Source organism: Oryzias melastigma, linkage group LG17 (genome assembly GCF_002922805.2).
Source record: "Oryzias melastigma strain HK-1 linkage group LG17, ASM292280v2, whole genome shotgun sequence".
NCBI classification, from domain to species: Eukaryota; Metazoa; Chordata; class Actinopteri; order Beloniformes; family Adrianichthyidae; genus Oryzias; species Oryzias melastigma.
The window spans coordinates 21,725,601-21,749,596 of record NC_050528.1 but is presented as its reverse complement, the minus strand read 5'-3'; the positions used below and the strand labels follow the sequence as shown (position 1 = coordinate 21,749,596).

The window sequence follows — 23,996 nt, the reverse complement described above, 5'->3', positions numbered from 1 at the left end:
GAAAATAACTGCTGTGGAACTTATTAGTTTCTCCTCAGAAATAAGAGAAAAACTTACAATGAGACATGAACCAGTAAATGTTTCAAAAACACTTTAAGGGGAATTTCTTTGTTTCAATTCCAGTATCTAAAGTTCAAAGTTCATGCTGAGTGTTTTGAAAAGAACATAATGGGGAACAGCAACTTTAGGTAGCAAAAAAAAAAAGTTCCAAAAAAGTAGTTGCATGATGAGATGAGCAGGTTAGCATTTCTGCTTGTCTGTGTGAGGACAGGGAATGCTTTGAGCAGGTGTTACTATACTAACTTCAAGGACAATTTCAAAAGACAATTTTTGATTAACCTACCAAAGGTGTTTGTAGTGTGTGAACAAACAAAAATACAAACATTTATGATTCCTTAATATGAATCATAAACCCTAATCCTAACACTTCAGAAAAAAAAAATACTCAACCAACATGGCTCATTTAGACATTCCTCAAAAGGGGGTTTTCAGTCAGACAGACATCAAAATTAAAACTTGCACATCAGTGTTCACACTGGCCACAGCAACGTACGCTCAAGCAACTACTTTCAATGAAAAGTCTATGTAAATACGTGTAAATATATGTTTCAGGCTTCTGTGTCCAATATTCTCGCGTTCACTCAAGTTTTTAAATTTGTTTTTGGACTATGTACAAAATAACCATTTAAGGTGCATTGAAAATTAAACCAGGTCAAACTTTGACCAATTAAAGGACTCTGACTTGGTAATGGCGTATGGATGGCGTCCTTTTAATTCAAGAGAATGCCAAAAACACAGTTTACAATTAAAAAAACGTAACCCATCCATTCGATTGGGTCTTGTGAGTTTATATTGTAGTTGTAAAGATAGTAAAAGGGAAAAAAAATCAATCTGAGCTCAAATCCTGTAGGCTTGTAAATGTATCACCACATGTCATAGACAATAAAAAGCAGCTGTCACACATTTAGGAGACAAGAAGGGTTAAAACGTGAGAACACAGAAGGTTAAACTGAAGAAAAAGAGACAAAAAAATGACAGCAAGGAGAGAAAAAACAAACAGATACAGGATAGTGGCTGGGGAAACCGCGATGATGGAACATGCTAATGCTCAGGAAAAAACACACACACAGACCTTCACTTTGGCACGTCAGCCAACACAGCCAAATCTCTCAGCAAACAAACATGCACATCTCAAGAGTGGATCATTTGTCATCACCCTCATTAATTCAAATCACACATCATCCCATAATTCCATCCCCTCCTTTCATTTTCCACCAGCAAAGACCCTCCTCTGCTTTGAATTCCTCCGTTCTGCCACTAAAACCCAACAACGTGAATACAGTAAATGGTAATAGCTTTTACAATAATGTGCCACCCATCGTCCTCTTAAGGCATGGTGGGGCTTTAATGCGCAGGTTTAGCGGCTGACAGGTTAGCGGGTTTAGTTAACAGCCGACGTGCCTGCTGGTGCGGTGGAGGGATTTAGGAAGGCTTAGCATCGAGAAGGCCACTGTTGCCTGAAGTGGCAGCAAACTTAACGGAATTTCATGCTGAAAGGTGAGGATTGCACGGGTTTTGTGTTTGTTAATGCCATTTTTAGGTGTGAAGAAATTAAGGATCAACTGCAGTGTGCACATGCCAAGTGTTGCAATGCTTGCAGCATATATAAAGTGTGACATCCAACTCGTATACACACTGAAAAAGGAAAAAAAAAAAAAAAAACTCCACATCACCACAACATTTATGAAAAAGTGGGTTTTCTATGACTTTTGAGCTCATCCAAAGGTGTCGGAAACTTTTCAACCAAAGAGGAAGGCAATTGAGAGTTATTAATAGAAACTATAAATAAAATCAACAGATTGTAAATAATGTCAGAAAAGATAAGATAAATACTTTACCGATAAGAATAATTACATTATGATGTTATTGTATTTAGTTAGACATTAAGGGCCTACTCACATCAGGGAATTTGTACCCTGCTTGACCCCAAAGTACAGCTTATACAACGAGTGTGGTTGAACGTTTCAGTGTTCAGGCAGCGTAAACAAGTATACAGGGAGTATACAGTATACAGCCATTGGCCGCAGCAGTGGACTCTGGGACAGTACGGGACCAATTGCCAAATGAGCCATGGCACAATTCTCTAATCTTAGAAATAAAACCATTTTGGGGCGCATAAAATCCTGACAGTAAAGCACAATATAAACCAACATCGATAGGCAGTTAAATCAAACAGGACATGCCACACTGGACAAAATAAAATGCATATTTGCAAGCTCTCATTTTGACAAACTTGATGGGCTTTGGGGTAGTGTCTGCCTTGAGACTGGTAGGTCATGAGTTCAAATCCATGGTCAAGTCATACCAAAGACTCTAAAAGTGGGACCTAATGCCTCCCTGCTTGACACTCAGTACTAAGGGGTCAGATTGGGGGGGTTAAACCACCAAATGGTTCCCAAGCATGCCTGTGTCCGCAGTTCCTTTCTCAGTAGAACACATTTTACACACTTAGGTGTGTGTCAACTTTATTATGAGTTGATGGTAAACTGAAGAAAAACGTACAATCTACCATCGACTATAAAACCATGGCATTTATGATTACAAATGGACTTTTATGAGCAACAAGAACCAGGAATAAGTCAGACTAAGTAAACAATCATTTTCTAGAACTGTATGGATTTCCTGGTGCAGACTCACCCTATGGTTTTCTGTTGACTTCAAGTAATAGTTTTCATTACCAGTATTGCTGGAAACAAAGATTTAACAAGTACAATATTTTAAAACAACAGTAATTCACTTTCACCATAAGTGGTGACAGTGTAGCATAATAAAGCTCTTTTCTGTGTAGGAGTCAGAAAACAACTCATGGCATGAAGCAGCCTGACTACTGCTAGTTAGCTAATGCGAGAGGGTGTCCATGTGTGTGTGAGCACTGTTCTCATGGGACGGAACCTAAGAGTTGTTTGTTCTTTACGCCTCCCAGAGATAGCTAAACCCAGTGAAGGAGAACCCATAATTCTTTGCTGCATGCAGTGCCTCTGCACATCCAATTGCATTAGAAGTCTTTGGTGGAGGTGGAGGCTACTCATGCCAAGATTTAACCTGATTAAATACAGATTCAACTGTTCCAAAAGACCGCACAGAACCCCTCTGCCCGTCTTCTCTTTTGCTCCTGGCCAGAGTTTCCTGGTGCATTTGAATGTAAGGTAATTTTATAAAGTAGGGCGCTGTCTTGGGCAAAACTCTTTATTACTAAAGAAGCTGTAGATGTAAATATTTCTTCCCCTTGCTCTTGTCTCGTTTTACCTTGTTCACATTTGTGCCCTCTGATATCTTCTCCCCTCCTTCATAAATCCCTCTCCCTAACCACCGGGTGTCAGTTTCCCAATTTCCTCCTATACATTCCTTCCTTCATCCCTCTCTTTCCCACCCTCCCTGTCTCTCTTGCAACGTTTTTTATCGGATCAGTCTCAGGTCGTCGCCTCTGTCTCTCATGTGCTCCATCAAGGATGCATCACTCAAATACTCGCACAAACTCAAAGATACAAGGGGACAAACGGGAAGATAACTGACATGGAGACAAAAGTATCTCCCGAAAAGGGGGGAAAAAAGGCATTAACTTCCCAGTGAATACAGATAGAGGACAAGAAACACAGACTAAATTACACAGTTGAAGAGAGTCTCTAGATCCGTCTGTCACCTAATTAGTCGCTGAGATCCGATGCAGCTTGTTGACATGTTTAGAAGATGTTTGTGGTCATGCTAAAAAGCCATTTGTGTGTCTGGTAGAGTGTTTGTGCATTTGTGTTTTTGGGATTTTTGCAGTCCTTCTCCCAACCATCCCTTTATAATACACATACACACAAAGACAGCCTGCCAAGCGTTTGGGTATGTGGGTAAATCTTTTGGCAACAGGGCTATACCAGCACGGCGCTATGATGAATGCTGATGGCAAAGAGCATGGCCAGTCTCTGAACCAGTCACTCACACACACACACACACACGCTCACACACTAATAAGATTCCCAGTGCATGTGGGCCAAATGGCATCCTTCCACTGGTGAATGCTAATGTGACCAGTGGAGCTTGTGGGCTTGTGAAACAAGGATAGCAAGAGCCAGGAGAGATGATGACAGCAGAACATGGCATTGTTTAATGGTGTGTGTGTGTGTGTGTGTGTGAACATTCTTTTACAAAGTGCAGAAAGTTACACTTTGATTTTTTGAGGGCTGGAACAAAGCTTTGTGAGCATGTTTACAATATATTCTGTTACCCTTTAAAAGTGCCGGTAGCTTAATTTTAACATGTGTTGTGTCTTTCTAAAATAACCACAGGAAGTTTGATGGATTAACTCTTTAAAATGACAACACCAAAAACAAACAAAAAAAAAACTAATTTTTTAGCAAGAATCATATATATATATATATATATATATATTCTGGAAATTAAACTGTCAACATTGTGCAAGATACTGGAACATTGTGTTATTCCAATGAGAGGCAAAAACAACCCATCATCTTGTATTTTTATAAATATGCAAAAGTTTGAAATGCTATGCAAATTTGGATTCCAAAACAGAAATTGTGGGGATAAATTTAAGAACATGGAATTATTTGATGCATAGTTGAATAAAAAGGGTTTTAATACTTTTTTAGCTCCAAAACTCTAGATGTTTTCAGAGAGGTATGTCCAAAGTCCGGCCTGTGGGCCAAATGTGGCCTTCAAAGTTCAACCGGACGGCTATAAAATCAACAGTATTCAGTACTTTCTAAAAACTCTGTATAATTGTAATTGGCTAAATGTCATTATTAGCTGTTGTAAACCTGTGACAACATTATCACAGGTCCCTTCTGTGACACTTTCTATCTCATGTTTAAAATATTAACTGTAAATATTAAAAAGGAAAGTTGATAGCAAGAATTGTTGCTTATAACATTGTAGTCCAGAAAATTGGAGACATTTCATTAGATATTGAAAGACAGAGGAGAAAACTTTTCTGATTGGTCTGTGACAAAACCACTTTGTTGCTCATTTTTTCAGAGGAGTTGACAACAACATGGATGTGATGTGAGGAAATAGCCTTAAGGGCCAGACGAGAGGAACAGATTTATTAGTTTCTCTGATCAAAACCACAGTGGTTTTTTACTTCTCAATAAGATGCCTTTTTTTCTTGGTAATCCAGATTTAATGTCGACAATTTAATCTATATATTTTTTACTTTTCCTTTATTTTATTTCAGGTCTTCAATTACAAAATTTCAATGTAATTTTGGTAAAAATGCATTTAGATATATTTCCGTTCGTTGTGAAGAAATTAAAAGTATCCCATTGTAAAAATGTTCAATGATCTTGTTATAAGAGTTCAAAGAATGCTGGTCAAATGTTGGGGCCTCAAACATTTTCTCCTCACCAAATCTGTCCCTCTTTGCAAAAAGCTTGAATACCCCGTTTTAACCCTTATATTCGAGTCAAAGTTGACCCATTTCACACTTGAAAACTGATCATTTTTAACCCGAACACAATGTAAGAGTTAAGACTAAAACAAGGTGCAGCATCTGTTGTGAATTTGTTACTTATTGATGCTTGATAGGGAGCCTGTCAGGTTTCAGCGCCCTAACCGCCTTCACCACCACATTACAGCTGAAGAGGAACTACCCCACAGGTGTGTGACTAATTTTAATACTATAGAAATAACTAATGTGCAGATTGTTCAAACAGAGCAGCGGCAAGAGAAGACATTTTGTACTGCTGAATTGGCTGAAAAGTGACCTTTCTCCACAAAGCCTTTGCACCGATATGCAACACATTACTAATGTAAATTGTTTCATATTGGCGCAAAGCTGATTTTTTCCACTACAGAATGAATTGGATTTTCATTGATTGCGTAAGAGTTACAGATTAAGTTACAAGCAAAGAGTTAAACATGGTTGGCTTTGAGGTTCATTTGAAACAAGTTTTTATGGCAGGGATGGCAACCCGAGATCTTTAGGGCCAGACTTCCTTCCTGTTTACCGCCCATCCTTGTGTTACTTTCTGTTTATTTACTGGATTTGGTGTTTCCTGCTATTCCGGTGTATCCAGCCAAGACGAAATTGTCAGGGTTTGAAGGAATGTGGTTGCTCACCCTTACTTTTTACTACAGTTGCTGCTACAGTTTAACATGGAAGTTCTATAATGCAGTGTTTAACAGAGATGAATAGTTACTCACAGCGTTCGATGCGGTCCTCGGGGCTGGAGGATGTCTCACGATCAGACAAGAGACCTGACACGGCGAAGATCTTTTTCCCGCTGTCCTCAACTGCTTTCAAGGCGCTGCTGGGTGACCCTCCAGGAGGGATCTGAGTGCCGCCAAAGTCGTATTCTTTACCCTCTGCATCGGAGTACCTCAGATGGGGGGAAGCCTCGGCATCCAAGCAGCCTTTGAGGCGCTTGGCTGGAGTAAAAGCAGACTGGTACCCTCCAGGTGCTCCGTCTCTGTCTTCAGGAGGTGACGCAAAGGGCCGGAAGGCGCCAACACCGCTGTGATTCAGCATGCTGATGGGCGAACAGTCCAGGTTAGGTGGAGCAAACTGATGGTGAAGGTGTAGGAGGGATGGGGGAAAATCCCTATTAGGGAATCCAGGCGGGACGGCACCTTGGCGGTGGTACATTGATGCAAAAGTATAGGAACCGTTGTTGAACGGCAAATGGACATCTTTTTCAACGGAAACTGGTACGCCGAATGGACGTGGCTGCTGGCAGGGGATTGAAGCATCGCGAGAAGCTTCAGCAGTGGAGGCCAACACCATGAGGGCTGGGGAGGCCAAAGGATTTGGCAGATAGGAGGAGCTCTCCATCTTGAAGGCTGCCCTGTGGAGGTCCATGGCTGGACTGACAAAAGAGGCTGTAAGGGTTTTACGAGGAGGAGGAGATGATTCCTCCTCAGTGAGACTGGAGACTATACACAAGGCCTTTTACACAGGACTGAAGAGGTGCAGGAATGTGGGGTGGCAATCGGCACAATGAAGGAAGGAGCTAAGATAATGACCCCTTTGCAAAGACGAAGAGTTCGAACAATCTTTCAAACAAAGTGAATTGTGGGTAACTTGATTTTAGTTCATTCTTAGTGGACCTAAAATCTTATGTCACCACAGATTTCACATGGAAATAGTTACTCCACATCACTTTGGGGCTGCAGGGTATCTTGTCATACAAGTCACAACTTCAAAAGGTTTAGTTGTGGATATAAATGCTGTCAGTGGTCTGGATGGAGAATGCTTGGAGAACCTCTTAGGTAAAAATGGAAGCTTTCCTTGGTTGGTGGTCCAGGGTGGACATCCGCAGGTCAATGAAGCTGTCACCTCATCTTCGTTTGGTCCATGAACTGAGGAAATACAAAAAAAACAGACTGCATAAGAACCTAAAAAGTCAACACGATGTGTTCTCACACACTTGACTCCTCAAAGTCCCACTCTGATCACCTTTTTATCTATTTTCAAAGCATTCCCAGTCGTCTTTGAATTATAATCATTCATTTTTTAGCCAAAATAAAAAAAACCTGTGTCATTTTCTAGCCCTTGTACTATCCTAGGTATGTTGGCATTGGGAGTCTTGGGGACCCCTCAAGACAGCGTGCTGAACTTATGTTTATAATTTTTTTTATTTTTACTGATGTCCATGGAAGACATGAAATGCTGTCCACCTTTGTCCAGATTTATCATGAGAGGGATCACACTTCAAAGTAAGGCTGGGGTCATTTGGACCCTACAAGATAGCACAGGGGGTTAAGAGAAAGTTTCTGCATATTGGCAGTACTTAATTAAAAATTTGCTTCTGACTTATAGACAGGACCGTTGGTGTCACCCATCTGTTAGCAAAAATGGTGGGAATTTTGGGAAAATGAAGACTGACACGGATCTAGTTGGAACGATGCAGGGAGCTTGTGATCCCGCCTATTTTATTTGCGACATCACAACTGTAACCTGTTTCCAACAGCATTTTTTTATCTGGTCCACCTGATTCACAACAATTTGAATTTAAGAAATACTCTGACAATTTCCTCCAATATCAGAAAAAGGCCAGAAGAACATGATAAAAGACACAATTTCAATCAGAGTTGGTGTCTAAATCACTTACAAAAAAAGTTGACTAAAGACTTTAAGCCAATTTAGGCTCCGTCCTACACTCGTATGGATGTAGAAAATGTCCTTTTTATGTTCTTAACTTGTTTATGACAAATGCTGAGAAGCAGTTCAGATCAAACAAATATTGATTAAATCTAAAAGTAGTAAAATGAGGGCTAAGAGGAATGTTTTTTAATAGAGAAGTAGCTGTGGAAGCCAAGCCTTGATGTGAAGATATTGGTATTGGTGATCCGTTGGTTAAGCTATGACGTTCAAATCCTTCTGGGGAAAAATATCCTCAAGTTGACATTGTTTTTCAAATCCTAAAAATCCCTGCTCTTTCACAAAACGCAAGGAAAAATATTTCAAACCTAAACTTTTCTCATTTCTAAGTCCTTTGAAAAAAAAAAAAAACTCAAAAAAATCTTTAAACTGGATGCACATCACTCCATTTCTGATCTTAACAGACCTTTTTCCTCCTTCCAAATGTCCCCTCTTTGCCCTCGTCCTCCTTATCAGTCAATCTTCTCCTTCTCTTCTTCGTCTTTCCATCCCCATCAGCTCCTCTCATCTCCCTAGTGCTATCTGTTCCCTCTCATTCCGTCATCTCAGATCTTGGGCTAAGCTGCTTATTCCTACCATCTCCCTGGATATTATTGGACCAGAACCACTTGTCTTAAGATAAGGACACACATCCACACATAACCCACACATCTGATAAGAGCCCGCTCTGCTCAATGTTCGGCTCAACAGCCGACTCGGTGGGGCGAACACACTCCCTTTGCAGGCTACGCCACTGTATCTCCCCATCTAACCACTTTTAATTCCCCATTTTTTTAACTATCTGTGCCTTCCTTCTTTAATATCATTCCTGTCAGGTTTTTTTTTCTTTTTTGCTCCTCTCATTCCTACATCTCTCCGTCTCCTCCCCACCTCTGCCTCCTCTTTCTCCCCTGGGTGATTCAAATGGGTGATATCATATCAGGCCTCTCCATCTGCCATCCACGAGTCAGAGGAAATCTGCCTGAGTGAATAAATTAGCCATACTTGACCTCACGACCCCCACCCCCCCAGCATAAGAGGCAAGAGAATAGAGTATTTCCTCTTGGGGATTAAACTGTAGCAGGGTTTGGTTGGTCAGAAGAGCGCAGATGAAATGCAAAATAATATTTTTATCCCCAAAGAGCAATTTAAAGGTGCCTGGCTTGTTAAGGTTCTAATGTCCTCAAGATTTAAGGGGGCACAGATGAGCTCGTCATAAAATGAGATTATAGGATTTTGTGACAGATAAAGAAAAAATTGATAAGTTTAATTGGGTTTTCATGAGTGACTTTGCCAGATTTTAATAAATCTGATAAAACGATTTGGGGTTAAATTAAGTATATAATCATGTTATCTTTTACCAAGCTATGCAAGAAATGTCAAAACACCATAGTAATACCAGCTCAGTAGACTGGTTGTAGAATCCTCAGCGGTTGAAGGTTTCAATCATCCGCCCACCTTCTGTTCTCAAATGACAAAAACCAGAAAGTACCAAATGTTGCAGTTCCTCCAAAGACTATTGGAGGCTGGTTTCAGAAGTGATCAATTCTCCATTGACTTTCATGATTAAAAGTCAGCCTAGAAAAATGTACAGCTATTTTGGATACGGAAGTATTTGTGACAACTCTAGGGGGATTTATTTTTGTGCATAATGAGGCTCTTTTTTGATAGCTGGGTTGACCAATGAGTGGGCCGAACTGCTCTTCAAACTTTACTTTTTCCTGCCTAATTTCCATTTCTGAAACATTGTAGAGAAAGAAAACTTTGGACAACGTGCAAACTGTTTCATCGTGTAGTCCACCGTCATTTCTCAGTGGCTGAGTATAGGCTCCAGCAACCAAATGAACCCCATGGATGGATATATGTTCTTAGTAGATTGGGTTCAAACTGGAAAAAATACTTTAAAAAATCAGCTCCAAAACCTAGTCTGTTTTATTCTAAATATTTGTGGCTCATCGTCATTGTTGGCTGGTTTTGGACAAGACAAACTAAATAAACTTTGGACAACGTGCCCTTCCCATGTCAGGTTTAATTTTTGGTGTGTACAATTTAAAGAGTGACAGAGATTATCATTCCAGTACACTCATCGACCCCTTTATTATGTACACCTTGATAGTACCAGGTTGGAACTCCTTTGTTCCTTCAGAACTGCCTTAATCCTTGGTGGCATACATTCAGCACTGAACTGGAAACATTCCTTTTGAGAGTTTGGTCCAGATAGACATGATAGCATCATTCAGTTGCCGCATCTCCAGATGTCAATTTCTGATTCTAACACATCCCAAAGATGATCTATTGGGTTTAGATCTGGTGACTGTGGAGGTCATTTGAGTTCGGTGAACTCATTGTCATGTTCGATAAACTGGTCTGAGAAGATTCCAGCTTTATGACATGGTGCCTAATCCTGCTGGAAGAAGCATCAGAAGATGGTACATTGTGGTCATAAAGGGATGGGCATGGTCAGCAACAATACTCAAAAAGGTTGAGGTATTGTAACTATGCTCATTTGGTACTAAAGGACCCAAAGTGGGTCAAGAAAATATCCCCCACACATTACACCATCACCACCAGCCTGAATCATTGACACAATGCAGGATGGATCCATGCTTTCATGTTGTTGATGCCAAATTCTGACCCGACCATGTCACAGCAGAAATGGAGACTCATCAAACCAGACAACGCTTTTCCAATCTTCTATTGTCCAATCTTGGTGAGTCTGTATAAATTGTAGCTTCAGTTTCCTGTTCTTGCTGACAGGAGTGGTATCTGGTGTGATCTTCTGCTGCTGTAGTCCTTCTGCCTCAAGGTTGGACGCGTTCAGAGATGCTCTTCTGCAGACCTCAGATGTAACCAGTGGTTATTTGAGTTCCTGTTGTCTTTGTTTCAGCTGGAACCATTCTCCTCACGTCTGGCACCAACAAGACTTTTCTGCTCACAGAACTGAATATTTTCTCTTTTTCTGACCGTTCTCTGTAAACCCTGGAGATGGTTGTAGGTGAAAATCCCAGTAGATCAGCAGTTTCTGAAATACTCAGACCAGCCCGTCTGGCACCACCAAGGACAAAATCCCTTCAATCATCTTTATTCTTCATTCTAATGCTTGTTTTGAACTGCAGCAGATCGTCTTGACCATGTCTGCATGCCTAAATGCATTCAGAAGCTGTCATTTGATTGGCTTATGAGAAATTTACATTAACCAGCAGTTGGACTGGTAAAATAAAGTGGCCAGTGAATGTATATGTCCATAATTTGAATCCATTTAGGTCATAGAAAATACTCAAATAATTGACCCTTATCACTGAAAGTTGGAGAAGGAAAAAGTTCCCAAGTGTGACAAACTGCAGCTCACTACTCCCCCCATTGGGAGGGTCAAACGCAGGGAACAAAATTCACACAACCAGGTGTGTAATTCTAACTTTATTTGAATCCAAAATCCAAAACAAAGTGAAGAGGCATTCAAACATCTCACCTCACAACAAAATATCAAAGCGAGCTTCAAAGGTGTGCTGACTATCAGCCAACATCAAAGCAGAAACTCCCTGGGAAATGAAAGCAGAAAATCTTTTATAGCTATCAGCTGTCCACAACACTCGTTTCAAATCAATTTCAGAACCTGATCTTGGCTTTGGCACGCTCCTCCCGCTCCCACACACAAAACAACAACTGCCTGGAGGACGGAGAGGGCTCCGAGACGGAGGGAGAAACTAGGAGATGTTTTACATCACCGCAAATGTACAGTAGACTGGTGTGGAGTGTTGAAAACAGCTTACGGTGACACTATTCAGGTCTGGACAGATGCCACAGAGTCACATTACACATCTGCCTACTACCACGTCTCTCCACTCTCTCTTCCTTTTTCTTTAACACCATCCTGGAAATGGCAAAATAAACACATTGCTAAAATAAAACTGTTCCTTAAATCTCACTTTCACACCACGTACGCTCTTTTTCTCTAGAAGCGATTCTGAGAAAGACCCCCTCAAATGGAAATGGTGTTCTTGTGGCCTGTTTCACACAGGAAAATTAAGCTTTAAATTGTATTTCTGAATATTTCTTTATTCAAATCACTGGGAATCAAGAGCTGACAAAAAATGCAAGTGGAATAAGCTTGTAAGTGTGGCAAGATAATGGGAAGGAGGCGGGCTTAACAGTCTCGCCCTCAATTCAGACACATTTTTAATGAACTACTGCCGCTTTGCAGAAACTATGTAAAAAAATTACTTCTTTTTTTTAAATTTTGGCAAAAAAACTGCATAATCATAATTAAAAGACCACACGGAAATCTTTATAGAGATCAAAATATGATCAAACTGGACTTTACCATGTGCTGATTTGTCTGACCTTTAAAAAAGTAGGATATCTATGACTTTAATAACATGGTCATAAACTAATAAATATTTCTATATGTAATACTTTAATGATTATTGCTCAACAGGGCAAATGGAGGGAATAGAGGGTCTGGCATCAGGAAGCCACCAGTGCAAAAACAGAGGGCAATAAATGTTTCCTTCTAGGTGGAAACTCAAGAGGAGAGAGGAAAGGATAAAGAACACAAGAGCAGAGGGGAGCCAGATAAGAGGGGAGCAACCAGAGAAAGCAGATCAGAGGGACAGAAGCCAGAGGAGGAAACATGAGGGAAACCAAAGATTATTCAGGAAACAAAGCAGGAGACGAGGAAACAAAGAGAGATTTGAGGCAATGGGAAGCAAGAAAAGTGAGAGGAGACAACAGAGGGGTGAGAGCGGGCTGTAATATCAGAGCAAAGGGTAAAAATCTCGTCTCCCAGGGTGACTGACACAAGCTGGCTGCCTTATGGCCTGCTGGTTCTGTGTGCCGAAGCGCACATGCTCACTTTTTTCAGTCACTGATCTTTCTCTTTGGTTGGTGTGGACAGAGGGTTTTCTCTTTAATTCACACATAACCGTGTTTTGAGACATTTTAAGATATTTTATCAGGTATTAAGTTATTTTAACTTCACTTTGCTCTGCATCTTTCAGAATTGTTTCCTGTCAATAAGAGGTCAGATAAGAAAAACATTATCAAAATAAGTCAAAGTCCTTTTTCTATACACTCTAAGCTATTAAAAACTTGATTTAGATAAAAAAAATTAAAAATTTCTGTAATATTTACTTGAATTTTAAGGACGTTAATTAAAAGTTCAATAAAATTAGAATGACATTCATTGCTACTGTTAATTTAAAGTTATGTTCTAAAAATAAGTGCTAGTATTAGATTTTATGAGGATTGATTACCTTATACTAAGAAAAAATGTCCTTTTGAATACTAGTCAAAAAATATAGAATACAAGAATTTTTTCTCATGTTTAAAGGGAAAAAAAAACTGGAACCAGTAGAACTTGTCTTGGTAAGATTTCTTAAAAGAAGTTGTGATTTTGGCAGTGTAAATATATAATTTACACTGTGTCAGATTGGTGACCTGTCCAGGGTGCGTCCCACCTTTGCCCACATGTGGCCAGGTTAGGCTCCAGCAACCCCGAAAATGACAAAACAGGTTTAGAAAATGAATGAATGAATATAATTTGCAAATACAAACATTTAAAATGTATGCAAATTAATCTGATGATTAGTAAAATGTCAGAAAATAAAAGGGTTTTGCTAAAAAAAAAGTAGGTATATTTATACGCTACAACAGTCCAGCTATACTTATTTCTAGTCATTTTAGGACTACAGTTACACACGTTGAGATAATTTTGTCTAAAAAATTATGAGTAAATTGGTCAAATCATTTTAAAAAACATTTTCTTGTTCCTCCAAATCAAGTTAATCTGTTTAAGGCTACAGTCATACACCGGTATCCCTAAATTCCACGGCACAACAACCTAAACGCAAGTTTGTTTTGAGTAAATTCCACAGGTGGCCACAGATTGACATTTGTAATTGGAAGGTGGCAGTCACATTTTTACACCCCACACGGTGGCGACGGATGCTTAAAAAAAAGTTACAATTTTACGGCGACCATACATTTTTTTCTGTAAAAGTTGACATCAGTCTGTGGCCGCCTGGGCACATTTCAAGGTCGCACAGTGGCAGTGACAGGCAGGGGTGACGCCGTTACAAAATCAGACCACAGGTCGGTGGAAGCCGGAATTGCCAGCCAGCAGCAGCTCTGATTGGACGATGTGTAAATGTTTCCGGATGGAGGCTGTCCATATCAAGTGCCACCAGGATAACTGGGAGTATATACTAAACAATTGTCTTGAAACAGGCAATTTTATTGTACTGATAAGTTATTTAAACTAGAAATCAACCAAAAATACTTGGTAAGATTTTATGTTTTTGCAGTATTTCTCATTTTGTTCATATTTTGTTTCTAAAATGAGTCCTTTCCATTTATTACACCATTTTTTTTTGTCTCAATAATCATAATAAACGACAATAAGGTGCATAAAAATAAAAAAACACAAACCATTTGCTTTGAAATAGCAAAATTTTAATGGTCTTCAATTTTAAATAATTCTGTCCAGCAGTTTTTTTTCCCTTTTTTGAATGCTTGTGGATCTCCTTATTATAATAGTTCTTGATTTGCTGCATGAACAGATCATTTTACTTATTACTAGTAATTTTATTAGATTAGTTTTCTTTTCTTTATTTTTAGACTAATTTTTAATTTAAACTCTTTTGTGCCACAAATGAAACATTTCCAAACCAAAGTGTCAAAGAACCAACGCAGAGACACTGATGCTTTCTGCCTTCTCTCCAAAGCAACTCTCATAACTCAAGGCGACACACACCTATGCATGTCATCAGTGTACATGTGCAATTACTTCTAATGCAAACATGCATAATGTCAGTCGGTGCCACTTACAATCCCATTTCCTCCTGAGTGAAACCTCCCACGCATTGTCTGACACCCGCCGCGCACGTTTTATAATAGAAAATGTCACGAGGGAACATTTACCACGCTGTCATAATTTGATTACAGTGTACAAGAATGATACAGCTGTCAGCGCGATATTAAATACAAACAGGCAAGGAGGGCTTTTCACTTCGAATCAGCACTTTAAATAACAATGTTGTCCCACTCGGCCAGATTGCGGTGTCAACAACAATGTGCTTTAGCATCATTCTGAGGTGGAATTTCACTCAAAGCAGGAGGACATTCATGTAATATATTTATTTCTGAAAAGGTAAAAAAAAAAAATCTCTGAATGAGGCGATTATGTACACAAAGAATTTGCTTTAGACCTCAGAGATGCACAAAAAATGCTGCTTTCCAAAGTTACATTTCTATCATGTTTCCTTCTCTGGATGTCAGGATTAAAAAAAAAAGAAAAAGTTGGTTGAAAGGCTTTGAAGCCCCTTCTGTCAACTATAAATATCTTTTTCCTCTTAAGTATGGTTCCTGAGGCTTAAAGCTGCTTCAATACAGAGCTGAGTTTTGAAGAGGAATCCAATTCTTGCTATAAAAGCGTCTGGTCGGCCGTGACCGTGTGTGCGAGTGCACTGAAACCAACAACTCAGTTTATTTATTTAATTTCTCTTAGAACAGACAGGAAATGGAATGCATATGAACAGGTGAGCGTGCACGCTCAACTTGGAGATATGTATGTTTAGAGACTGCTGTCAAGCATGAAAGGTGCTTTTCTTTCATTGTAAAGCAGGCTGAGGGGCATCATTTTCTCAGAAAACACGTTTGTAATTACAAATATCTGGATATGTCCAAAGAACTTGATTTACTTTTAACTTTAGAACTTTTTTGGTCTTACTCTGTATCTATGAAGAGATGAAAGTTCTGGTAAATACATTTGAGAGTTATGCAAATTACATTTTATCTTTTCAATGTGGACCGCACAGTGGTGTAGTGGTTAGCCCAGATTCAAGTCTCAGTGAGTTTGAGTGGAGTTTACATGTTTTACCCCGGGTATGTGAGAGGTTTGTTCCACATACGCTGTGAAAAGTGAAACATTGGATCAATTAACAAAAGTTCTGTAATTTGTTACAATTAAAAAATATGACTTTTCATCAAATTAAATGTTTAAGTTAAGTAAACCATCAACTAAAGCTTTTAAGTTGATAAAAACGAATAATTTTAAACGTAGAAAATTACAGAACTTTTGTTAATTGTCCCAATGTTTCACTTTTTCAGTGTACTTCCTCCCACAGTATAAAAAAATGTTTGTTGGATTTATGGCTAAATTGTCCATTTGGCGTTAAGCTACGTTCACGCCGGGCTTGTGACGCACATGCAAGAACACGCATTCTTGAACATGCATATAGTTCTTGGTGTTCACATTGAACAAATAGGGAGGGGCTTCTTTTTTTTTTCTAGTGTTTACTAGCTCATGTCCGCCACCTACAGGTGGACGAGGCTTGGTGCGAAATGTCGAAGTGGTGCAAATATATATATATAGTAAATCTTGCTCTTGGCTTTTTCTTTCACTAATTCTATGTTAGGTATTCTAAAGTTCTGAAATTTGTTACATTTTTTTTTTGTTTTTATTAAATAAAATTTTGGGTTGATGGTTTACTCAACTCAAAAATGTACAGATCTTTTGTTAATTGAGCCAATGTTTCACTTTTTACAGTGTACGTTGCTACCAAATCCAAGCTCCCGATTGGTCAAAGTTCAACATGGTTTGACTTGCAATTACATTTTGTACGTACAGCCCGAAACGGTTGTAGAAACTTGTGCAGCTAGCCATGAATGTGAGTTTTTTTTTTTTTAATGCTATCCAAGATATGTCAAAGTTGGGAGTGGGGTCCCACAAACTAGCGCACTGAACTTTATTATTTATTTTTCTTATGATTTTTGATTTTCACTGGTGTCCATGGCAGACATGAAATCCTTCCCACCTCACCGATGTAAGGGTGGGGTCATGTGGACCCTACAAGACAGCATATGGGGGAAAAAAGAATGTTTTGAACCCAGAAGCCCAAAACTTTTCAATGAAAGTGGTTTCTTGACTGATGTGAATGTAGCTCGAGTGTGTGTTGTTGTCTCTGCCTGGCATTGTGATGGACTGGATAGGCTCCAGCAACTTCCTGCCCTACACAGGAATAAGTGGATTTTGGAAAAATAAAAAAGGATGGAAGTTCTCAGCAGATTAGGTTCAAATTTGAAGTAATACTTAAAAAAAAAAAAAAAAACACTCCAAAACATAAAGTCTCTATTTTAAGCTGCACATTTATGAGTCATCGTTGGTTAGTTTTGGCACTCACCTTTGCAAAATAAATGACATAAATTCCCAATAAAACATTCATTAAGCAAAAAAGGGAAATGAAGAGATATTGATTTTCCTCCAGAATATTCTTTTCAAGTTAAGTTGGAGCTAAAAAGGGCAAATATGATGCACGTCTTGGGACTAAAGACTGGATTCCAAAAATGATTTTTAAAAAACTTTTAGGTCTTACTGCCACATAGTGACTAGTAGGACAAAAACCATCCGGTTGTGTGCCTGCAAAGGCATAAGCGGGCCTGCAGACATGTCCACTCTGTATTCCAGACAGGCCGCTGCGCTTGTGCACGAGTAGGTGTGGGTTTGTGTGCTCGCCGATGTCCGAAGCAACAGTCGATACTATTGAAATCTACTCATTCATGTCTGGCCGGGAGGCAAAGCTCAAATGTCCTTGTGAATAAGAATCACACCCATTTATCTCTTCCCCCTCTCTTATTATCCGTCCTTGTCTTCCTTTTCAGCCGCAAAACCCTAATTTTGTTTCAAAATGTCTTTCGAATATCCAATCTCGTGTTTCTTTTTCTTTTTTTTTTTCCCTCATCTTTCATCCTCTAGGATATGAAATCCTTAACCAAGTTATTTGGTTCAGTCGACAGCTGCTGCGTTTAAGAGGAGATATGCATCAGCAGTGAGAAGTATTACTGTAAGATTTAATAACAGGCAGACACACACATCACCCTGAGGTAGATAATGACACTTGGGCAATATTCAGCACCAAAATCAATAAGGATTGGATCAGGCTGAATGCAGCTGTTGACGGACAACAAACTGATCTTGTTGGCTGCATTTTTTTTAACCAAGATGAATGTTTTCAGAATACCAGCTCCTGTTTTCTTTTTCTTTTTCAAACCTCTCATTAAAAATACATTCAAAGAGCAAAAATATTTACTTCTAAAATCAGCCGTTTAACCAAAATCCGTCTGGAGGACAGCCCCGACCTGTGGTAAGGCCCGGTTCAGCGGGGCCCGGCTAATTCCTGGTACCTACCAGTAAATGAGAAAAGCAGGCCCTCTGATCCCTTTCACCTTAAAATGAATATTTTTGGGGCCAAATATATTCCTCTTAATCGCTGTTTTAGCCACAAATTGCAAGAAATTAGAGCTCAAGTAGTTCAGCATCAATCCAAAATCATTTCCACAGATCTAACGGTGAACACAAACCGTTGTCACTTCCGCTAAACCAACTCATCTCTGCGCCGTTTGAACTGAAAGCTGCATCCTGTCGCATGCTCCTATTAGTCCTCTCTGCACACTTTGAAATTCAAATTTTCTAGAGATGTGCATACCTGAGAGGTCACACTAATATTGCCGTAGTGCTCGACAGGTTACTCGTTCCTCGCCGGGGTGGGTATGTGTGGCACCAGCTGCCCTCCTATAAGTCTTTATTGCTGTGCTGGGTTGTTCGACAGCAGCCACTAATCTAGCTGGCTGGCAGGCGTACAGGCGGCAGGGCTGGCCGCTCTGTACTACTGGCAGCATGCGAGCCCATTAGCTGCAGTTTAACAAGGAGGAACCTTTGCCAGGTACGCTGTTTTCAATCACAGATTCGGCTGTAATAATCCTCTCTTGCAGACTTAATAATGGTAATTTGAACAAAGGGAAAAGTTCTTTTAATGCCTGCAGGGATGCAATCTGTTCTGCACAGTGTAAGGGGTTAAAGGTCAGAGCCTGACAGCAGCAGCAGCGGCGGCAGTAAACTGGATGGGGTTTTTTTGGGACGTGTATTCCCACAGGTGTGCGTGGATTCAGACACCGCCCCGCCGGCCTCGTTTTCCGCCTGCAGCTCCGAGAAAAATTATAAGCAGGCAACAGAAATAGCGCTAGTCTGCAAATCGATGGGAGCCAACGCGCCATCAGTGTCTTCTGGGGAGGGGGGAATAGTAATATTAGCTAATCCTTCGAGCAGGGAGATCGTGATTCCTGCTCGCTGTTGCTGACGAATGGCGGGTGGCGAGGAGAGGAGGAAGGGGGGCGTTGGAGGAACTTGAGAGAGATGTGATGTTGAGGAGTGGAAGTGGAGATGGTGTGTGGGGGGGCGGTAAACGGTGATGCTGATAGACTGATAGACTGGAGAGAGAGGAGACACGGAGCAATATGGAGAATAGAAAGTATCTGACATCCGACACAACTCTCCCCATTAGGCTAATTCTTTGACTTTCTCTGGTTGCCAATAGCATCTCGGAGTGATATTTCCCCTCTGTAACGGCATTACCAGAGGCTGCCTTCTCCAATGCAATCAAACCATTAAACACAGATCTGCATCCACCCCCCCCTCATAGTCATTTCCTTCCAATAGAAACGACTAGACTCAAACTACTCTCCTTTCCTGTCATCAATAAAAGGAATAATTGGGCGTTTGTGCAAAAAGATAAACTTTAAGTTAAAGGAGAAAGAAAGAAATTCACTCATTAGAAAGAGAAAATTCTGCTCACTTGTATTGTTGCTGCTAAAAACACAGATTTACACACAATAAAATATAACATATTATAATAATAAGCATCTCAAAGTGAAATAATGAAATAGAAGTTGTTAAAAAAGTCTTGTTTGGCACGATTTAACTTTTAAATAAAGTTTGAATATTAGAAATATTTCAAAATTTTAAATATTTTACAGACATTGAGGGGGAAATACGCACAAACTCCACTAAATGACTGCACCCAAATGCTCTCATACAATAAAGAAAATGTAAAATATATATCTATATTGTTTTCATTTTGTCGTCGATTTAAAATAAGGTTTAATTTGCATTTCTGAAAAAGCTGAAATGATGAAGCAAAGCAACGAGGAAGAGCGCGGAGGAGGTCAAGAGGGGGGTGCACCGATGCTTACATTTCTTCTTTTTAGAGATAATTAAGTTGAAGGTTTGAAGGAACATAAGAAATGATCAACTGAAGCGGTTTGGATGGATGGGGGAGGTCGTGGTTTGATTTACTGCTGTGCGTAAAAGGATGCGTTTACGCGCGCATCATCGCCTTTTTATGTTTCCAAACTTATGATATATATTTCATGCACGCGTTTTTTTCTCTATTTTTATTCTTTTACAGGTTAAATCAAACTGATTTTTTTCTGCAAAGCTTGAATTGGGTTTTGGAAAAGGTGAAAAGCAGAGAAATGCAAAAATCTCTAGAAAAAAAAGAAGAAAAATATATTTTTAAAAAGTGTCTTTTGTCCGTTTTGAATGCCAGTAAATAATCAGTGACAAGAACTGAAGGTGACATTTATTTTAAATGAATGTCAAACTCTCGGCCCCTGGAAGCGTTTTCATGATCCGCTGCTGACGTGAAAGTAAACTTAAGAAGTAAAAAAAACAGGCGGACGGACATTTTTTTCTTCTTTTTTGGGGGAAGAACTTTCTCTGTTTGAGCCCATCGATCCGTGGAAGAGGTGTGAAACGGACATTCATTTTATTTCTGGCTGCGCACAGAAGAGAGAGAGAGAGAGGGGGGCATCAATGGTGTGCCATAACAGCTGATTGAAGAAGGATTGGGGGGGAGTGCTGGCGGACAAATTTGGACTTTTTTCTGGACACTTTCCTCCGCGTTTTTTTGTATCTCTAAAGGAGGAGCGCAAAAATATCACGTCGGACCGAGAAGAAACAGGCCTTAAAGTGCAAATCTACCTTAGAAAATGACGATAAAATTATCTTAATTTAATTTAAATAAGCAAATAAAAAAACACTCACTTTAGTTCAGATTGTATTAAAAGTTGCTTAATTAAAATGTATTATTTTTTTTGTAAAATAATGCATTTGTATGCGTAAAATAGGCATTTTGTTTAAAAATGCAAAAAAAAAAAAAGCAAAAGGATTTGGAGCTGATGGACAACGAATGACGCACGAAGTATAAGAGTGGACATAAATCACTGAGCTGGGAAAAGCGAGGCGCAAAATAAGTAAATGACTGAACATGAATCACCGGCTGTCAGTTCGTTTTACAGTCAGACGGAACGCCGTTTGGAAAAGAAAAAAAAGAGAAAATATGCACCATTGGATTCAGTAAAAATGTTGCATCTTTATGATAAAAAAACCGAAATTATGTATTATTATTTTTAAATCGGGATGATGGAGAGATGGGCCTGTGTGATCATTCGGGTGTATTTATTAACAGTAAATGTGAATAAGATTAAAAATGAACGAAAATGTATCATTTTTTTTATTAAGTAAAATATATAAATTAAAAAAAAATCAAACAATTTAAATTGATTGCAAAAACAATAAAAACACATTCGGCTTTTTTAATCAAAGGCCAATAATTACAGGAAAGTGTTTAACAGTTTTCCCTTTTAATTAGAAAAAATTAAATTAATCACAAATGTTAAACAGAATCCCGAAAATGACTTCCATCTGGAGCGCCGTGTCCGCGTCATCGTTTATAGACTTCTGGTAGAAATAATAAATGCTTGTGTGATCTCCTTCACCAGATAATTACTGCTTGCTAATGTGTTTGGTTGGAAAATGAAGAGGCTCGGTCGCTCATTATAAGTTCGAGTTGGTTCTGACAATCAATGAAATCAATGGACGGGGATTCGTGGGGCTGGCATCACTCGATGGACACTTTTTTTTTGTTTTTCCTCCAAGAACATTTTGTGATGAGCCGCCGGGAGCGCACGGTCAATCAAAAAAAGCGCGTTTTTCCACATTTAGTCTTTTTGCTAAAGATGTAAATTTGGTTTAAATTTACTTTGGAATAATTGTGTTTTCGTGTTTAAGACTTTTACGCGCACTCCAAACTTTACTATCCCACTTTCTGGCGCTGCGGCTTTGACTTCTGCTTTGTGGATCGTTGCGCGGCTGCTCACTTTCTGCCTCACAGTCCACAGAGAATGCGCGCTGGCGCTCCGGCGCACTCCGGGGGAATTAAAAAAACAAAAAAACAAACAAACAAAAAAACAAAAACAAAAAAAAAACACTTGCGTAAAAGTTTGTATTCAGGCCGATGCAAAATGAGGATGTAAAATCCTGAGAGCTTTAAGCCCAAAGGAGAAGATCAGGCTATTTTTTGATCAAACATTTAGGCAAAAAATGATACAGTAAAGTGCAGAGAACTAAATTAGAGCAGTTGTTTTAATCAAAGTGGAGCAAAATTCAAATCTCCCAATTGGTCGCAGTGACGCAGCAGCAGCAGCGGGAGTTGACGCCTGAACTAATCCGTATTTTGGCTCCCTGTTCTCGGCCATGAAGCTGGAGGGGCCCCCGGGACATCCTCCACAAGCAGCACGGGCGCTGCTTGAGGAGAGGGGTGGGGTGAGGTGGGGGTGATTTAAATTATTGTGGCTCCCTAGTTAACAGGTGTTTCCCAACTGTTTCCGTCTCATGTGTGTGTGTGCGCGCGTTTGGGCAAAGCCGTGCGTTTTCCTTGGAGCGAATTATTTTTGGGAAACCACTTTTTAGGTAAAATGATTCCTAAAATTAAACGTTTTAGAATATTTATAACTATAATCAAACCAGATTCGTACCAAATAATGTGTCCATAAATATGTATGGAACTGAAGTCCATAAATATTGATATTATTTAAGACAAGTTATGAAATTCGACCAAATGAGGCTTCAGCTCGCTAGAAGGTGTGATTTCAAACGATTTGTTGCTTGAAAATAAAATGAAGGACAGAAAAATTTGAAAAAATCCTCCAAATTGAAGTATAAAACAATAAAATATTAATTTCTGAGTCAATTTATTTTATTTGAATTCGTTATGATCCATTTGCGCCAGAGAAAAGATGCTGGAGAAAGTTGGTAAATCTGGATAATGTTGGCATTTGTGCGTAATTACGCAAATTTATTCTAAAAACAAAATGAAAAAGCTCACTTATATTTGAAAAATCTCCATCTGGAGAGGATTGATCACACATTTCAGACACCATAAACACCTCCAAGAAGCCACTGTTGTTTAGAGAGCCGGCACGGACACGCGCATATATAAATAAAAGTCATAAACATATGTGGATGAACACGCTGCCACGTGCACACGCTTCGGACTAAGTGTCCAAGATCGTGCCGTGACATTTTACTCACTTTTTTTTGCATTTTCTTTTCCTCTTTTCTCTTCCCTTACGCCATGAAAGCGCACAGAAAGTTCGGGACGAGTGAAAAGGCGCAACAGAAACAGAAGCGGAGCGCAAAAAGGCGTGAAAGCGTAAAGTGGATACGCTTCAAACCCGATAACAACAAAGCAAAGACAGTCAGTGTTACTCACCTCGCCGTGGCACAATCCGCTTCTAACGCAGACGGCTGCTCACTTTCCGGCTCCTTCTACTTTTTCTTTTTTTTTATCCACACAAACCAAAACTTTTTTTTTTTTGCGCTCTGAGTGTATCAGTAGCACCGGCCCTTCTGCTTCTTGCGCAGTATAACAGTGATAACGCTTTGGGAAAGGAGGGAAAAAAAGTAGTTAACACCTCCCCGTTAGTTTAACGACGCGCAACCAGAGAGGCAGGACAGGGAGAAAGAGGGGGTGGTGGGGGGACACAGAGACATGCCGACTGTTTTCCGCGAGCGCGCTGTAAAGTGGGTATCAATGGCACGATCGCGCGTGCGAGCCCCTCCGCTGAAACGATCAGTTGAGAGGAAAGAGCGGCGAAGCCGGCGAGGGAGCGCAGGGGACGGTGGCAGTCAGTGGTGCGAGAGGAGGGAGGGAGAGAGGGGGGTGTGGGGGTGGATGAG

The 23,996-nt window shown here is 39.8% G+C and overlaps 1 protein-coding gene across 1 annotated transcript in view; it reads right to left on the bottom strand.

Annotated features, from left to right (window-relative positions):
* Window positions 1-23,958, bottom strand: part of LOC118599946 (E3 ubiquitin-protein ligase Rnf220-like) — a 147,424-nt gene extending 123,466 nt beyond the window's left edge. Inside the window, exons 1-2 of the mRNA XM_036216359.1 lie at window positions 23,530-23,958; window positions 6,208-7,362 (exon numbers count right to left, since the gene is read on the bottom strand). Of these exons, the coding sequence (XP_036072252.1) occupies window positions 6,208-6,862 (655 nt within the window). The 5' untranslated portion in view covers window positions 6,863-7,362; window positions 23,530-23,958. The remainder of the gene's footprint in view (window positions 1-6,207; window positions 7,363-23,529) is intronic.
* Window positions 23,959-23,996: the final 38 nt, after the last annotated feature.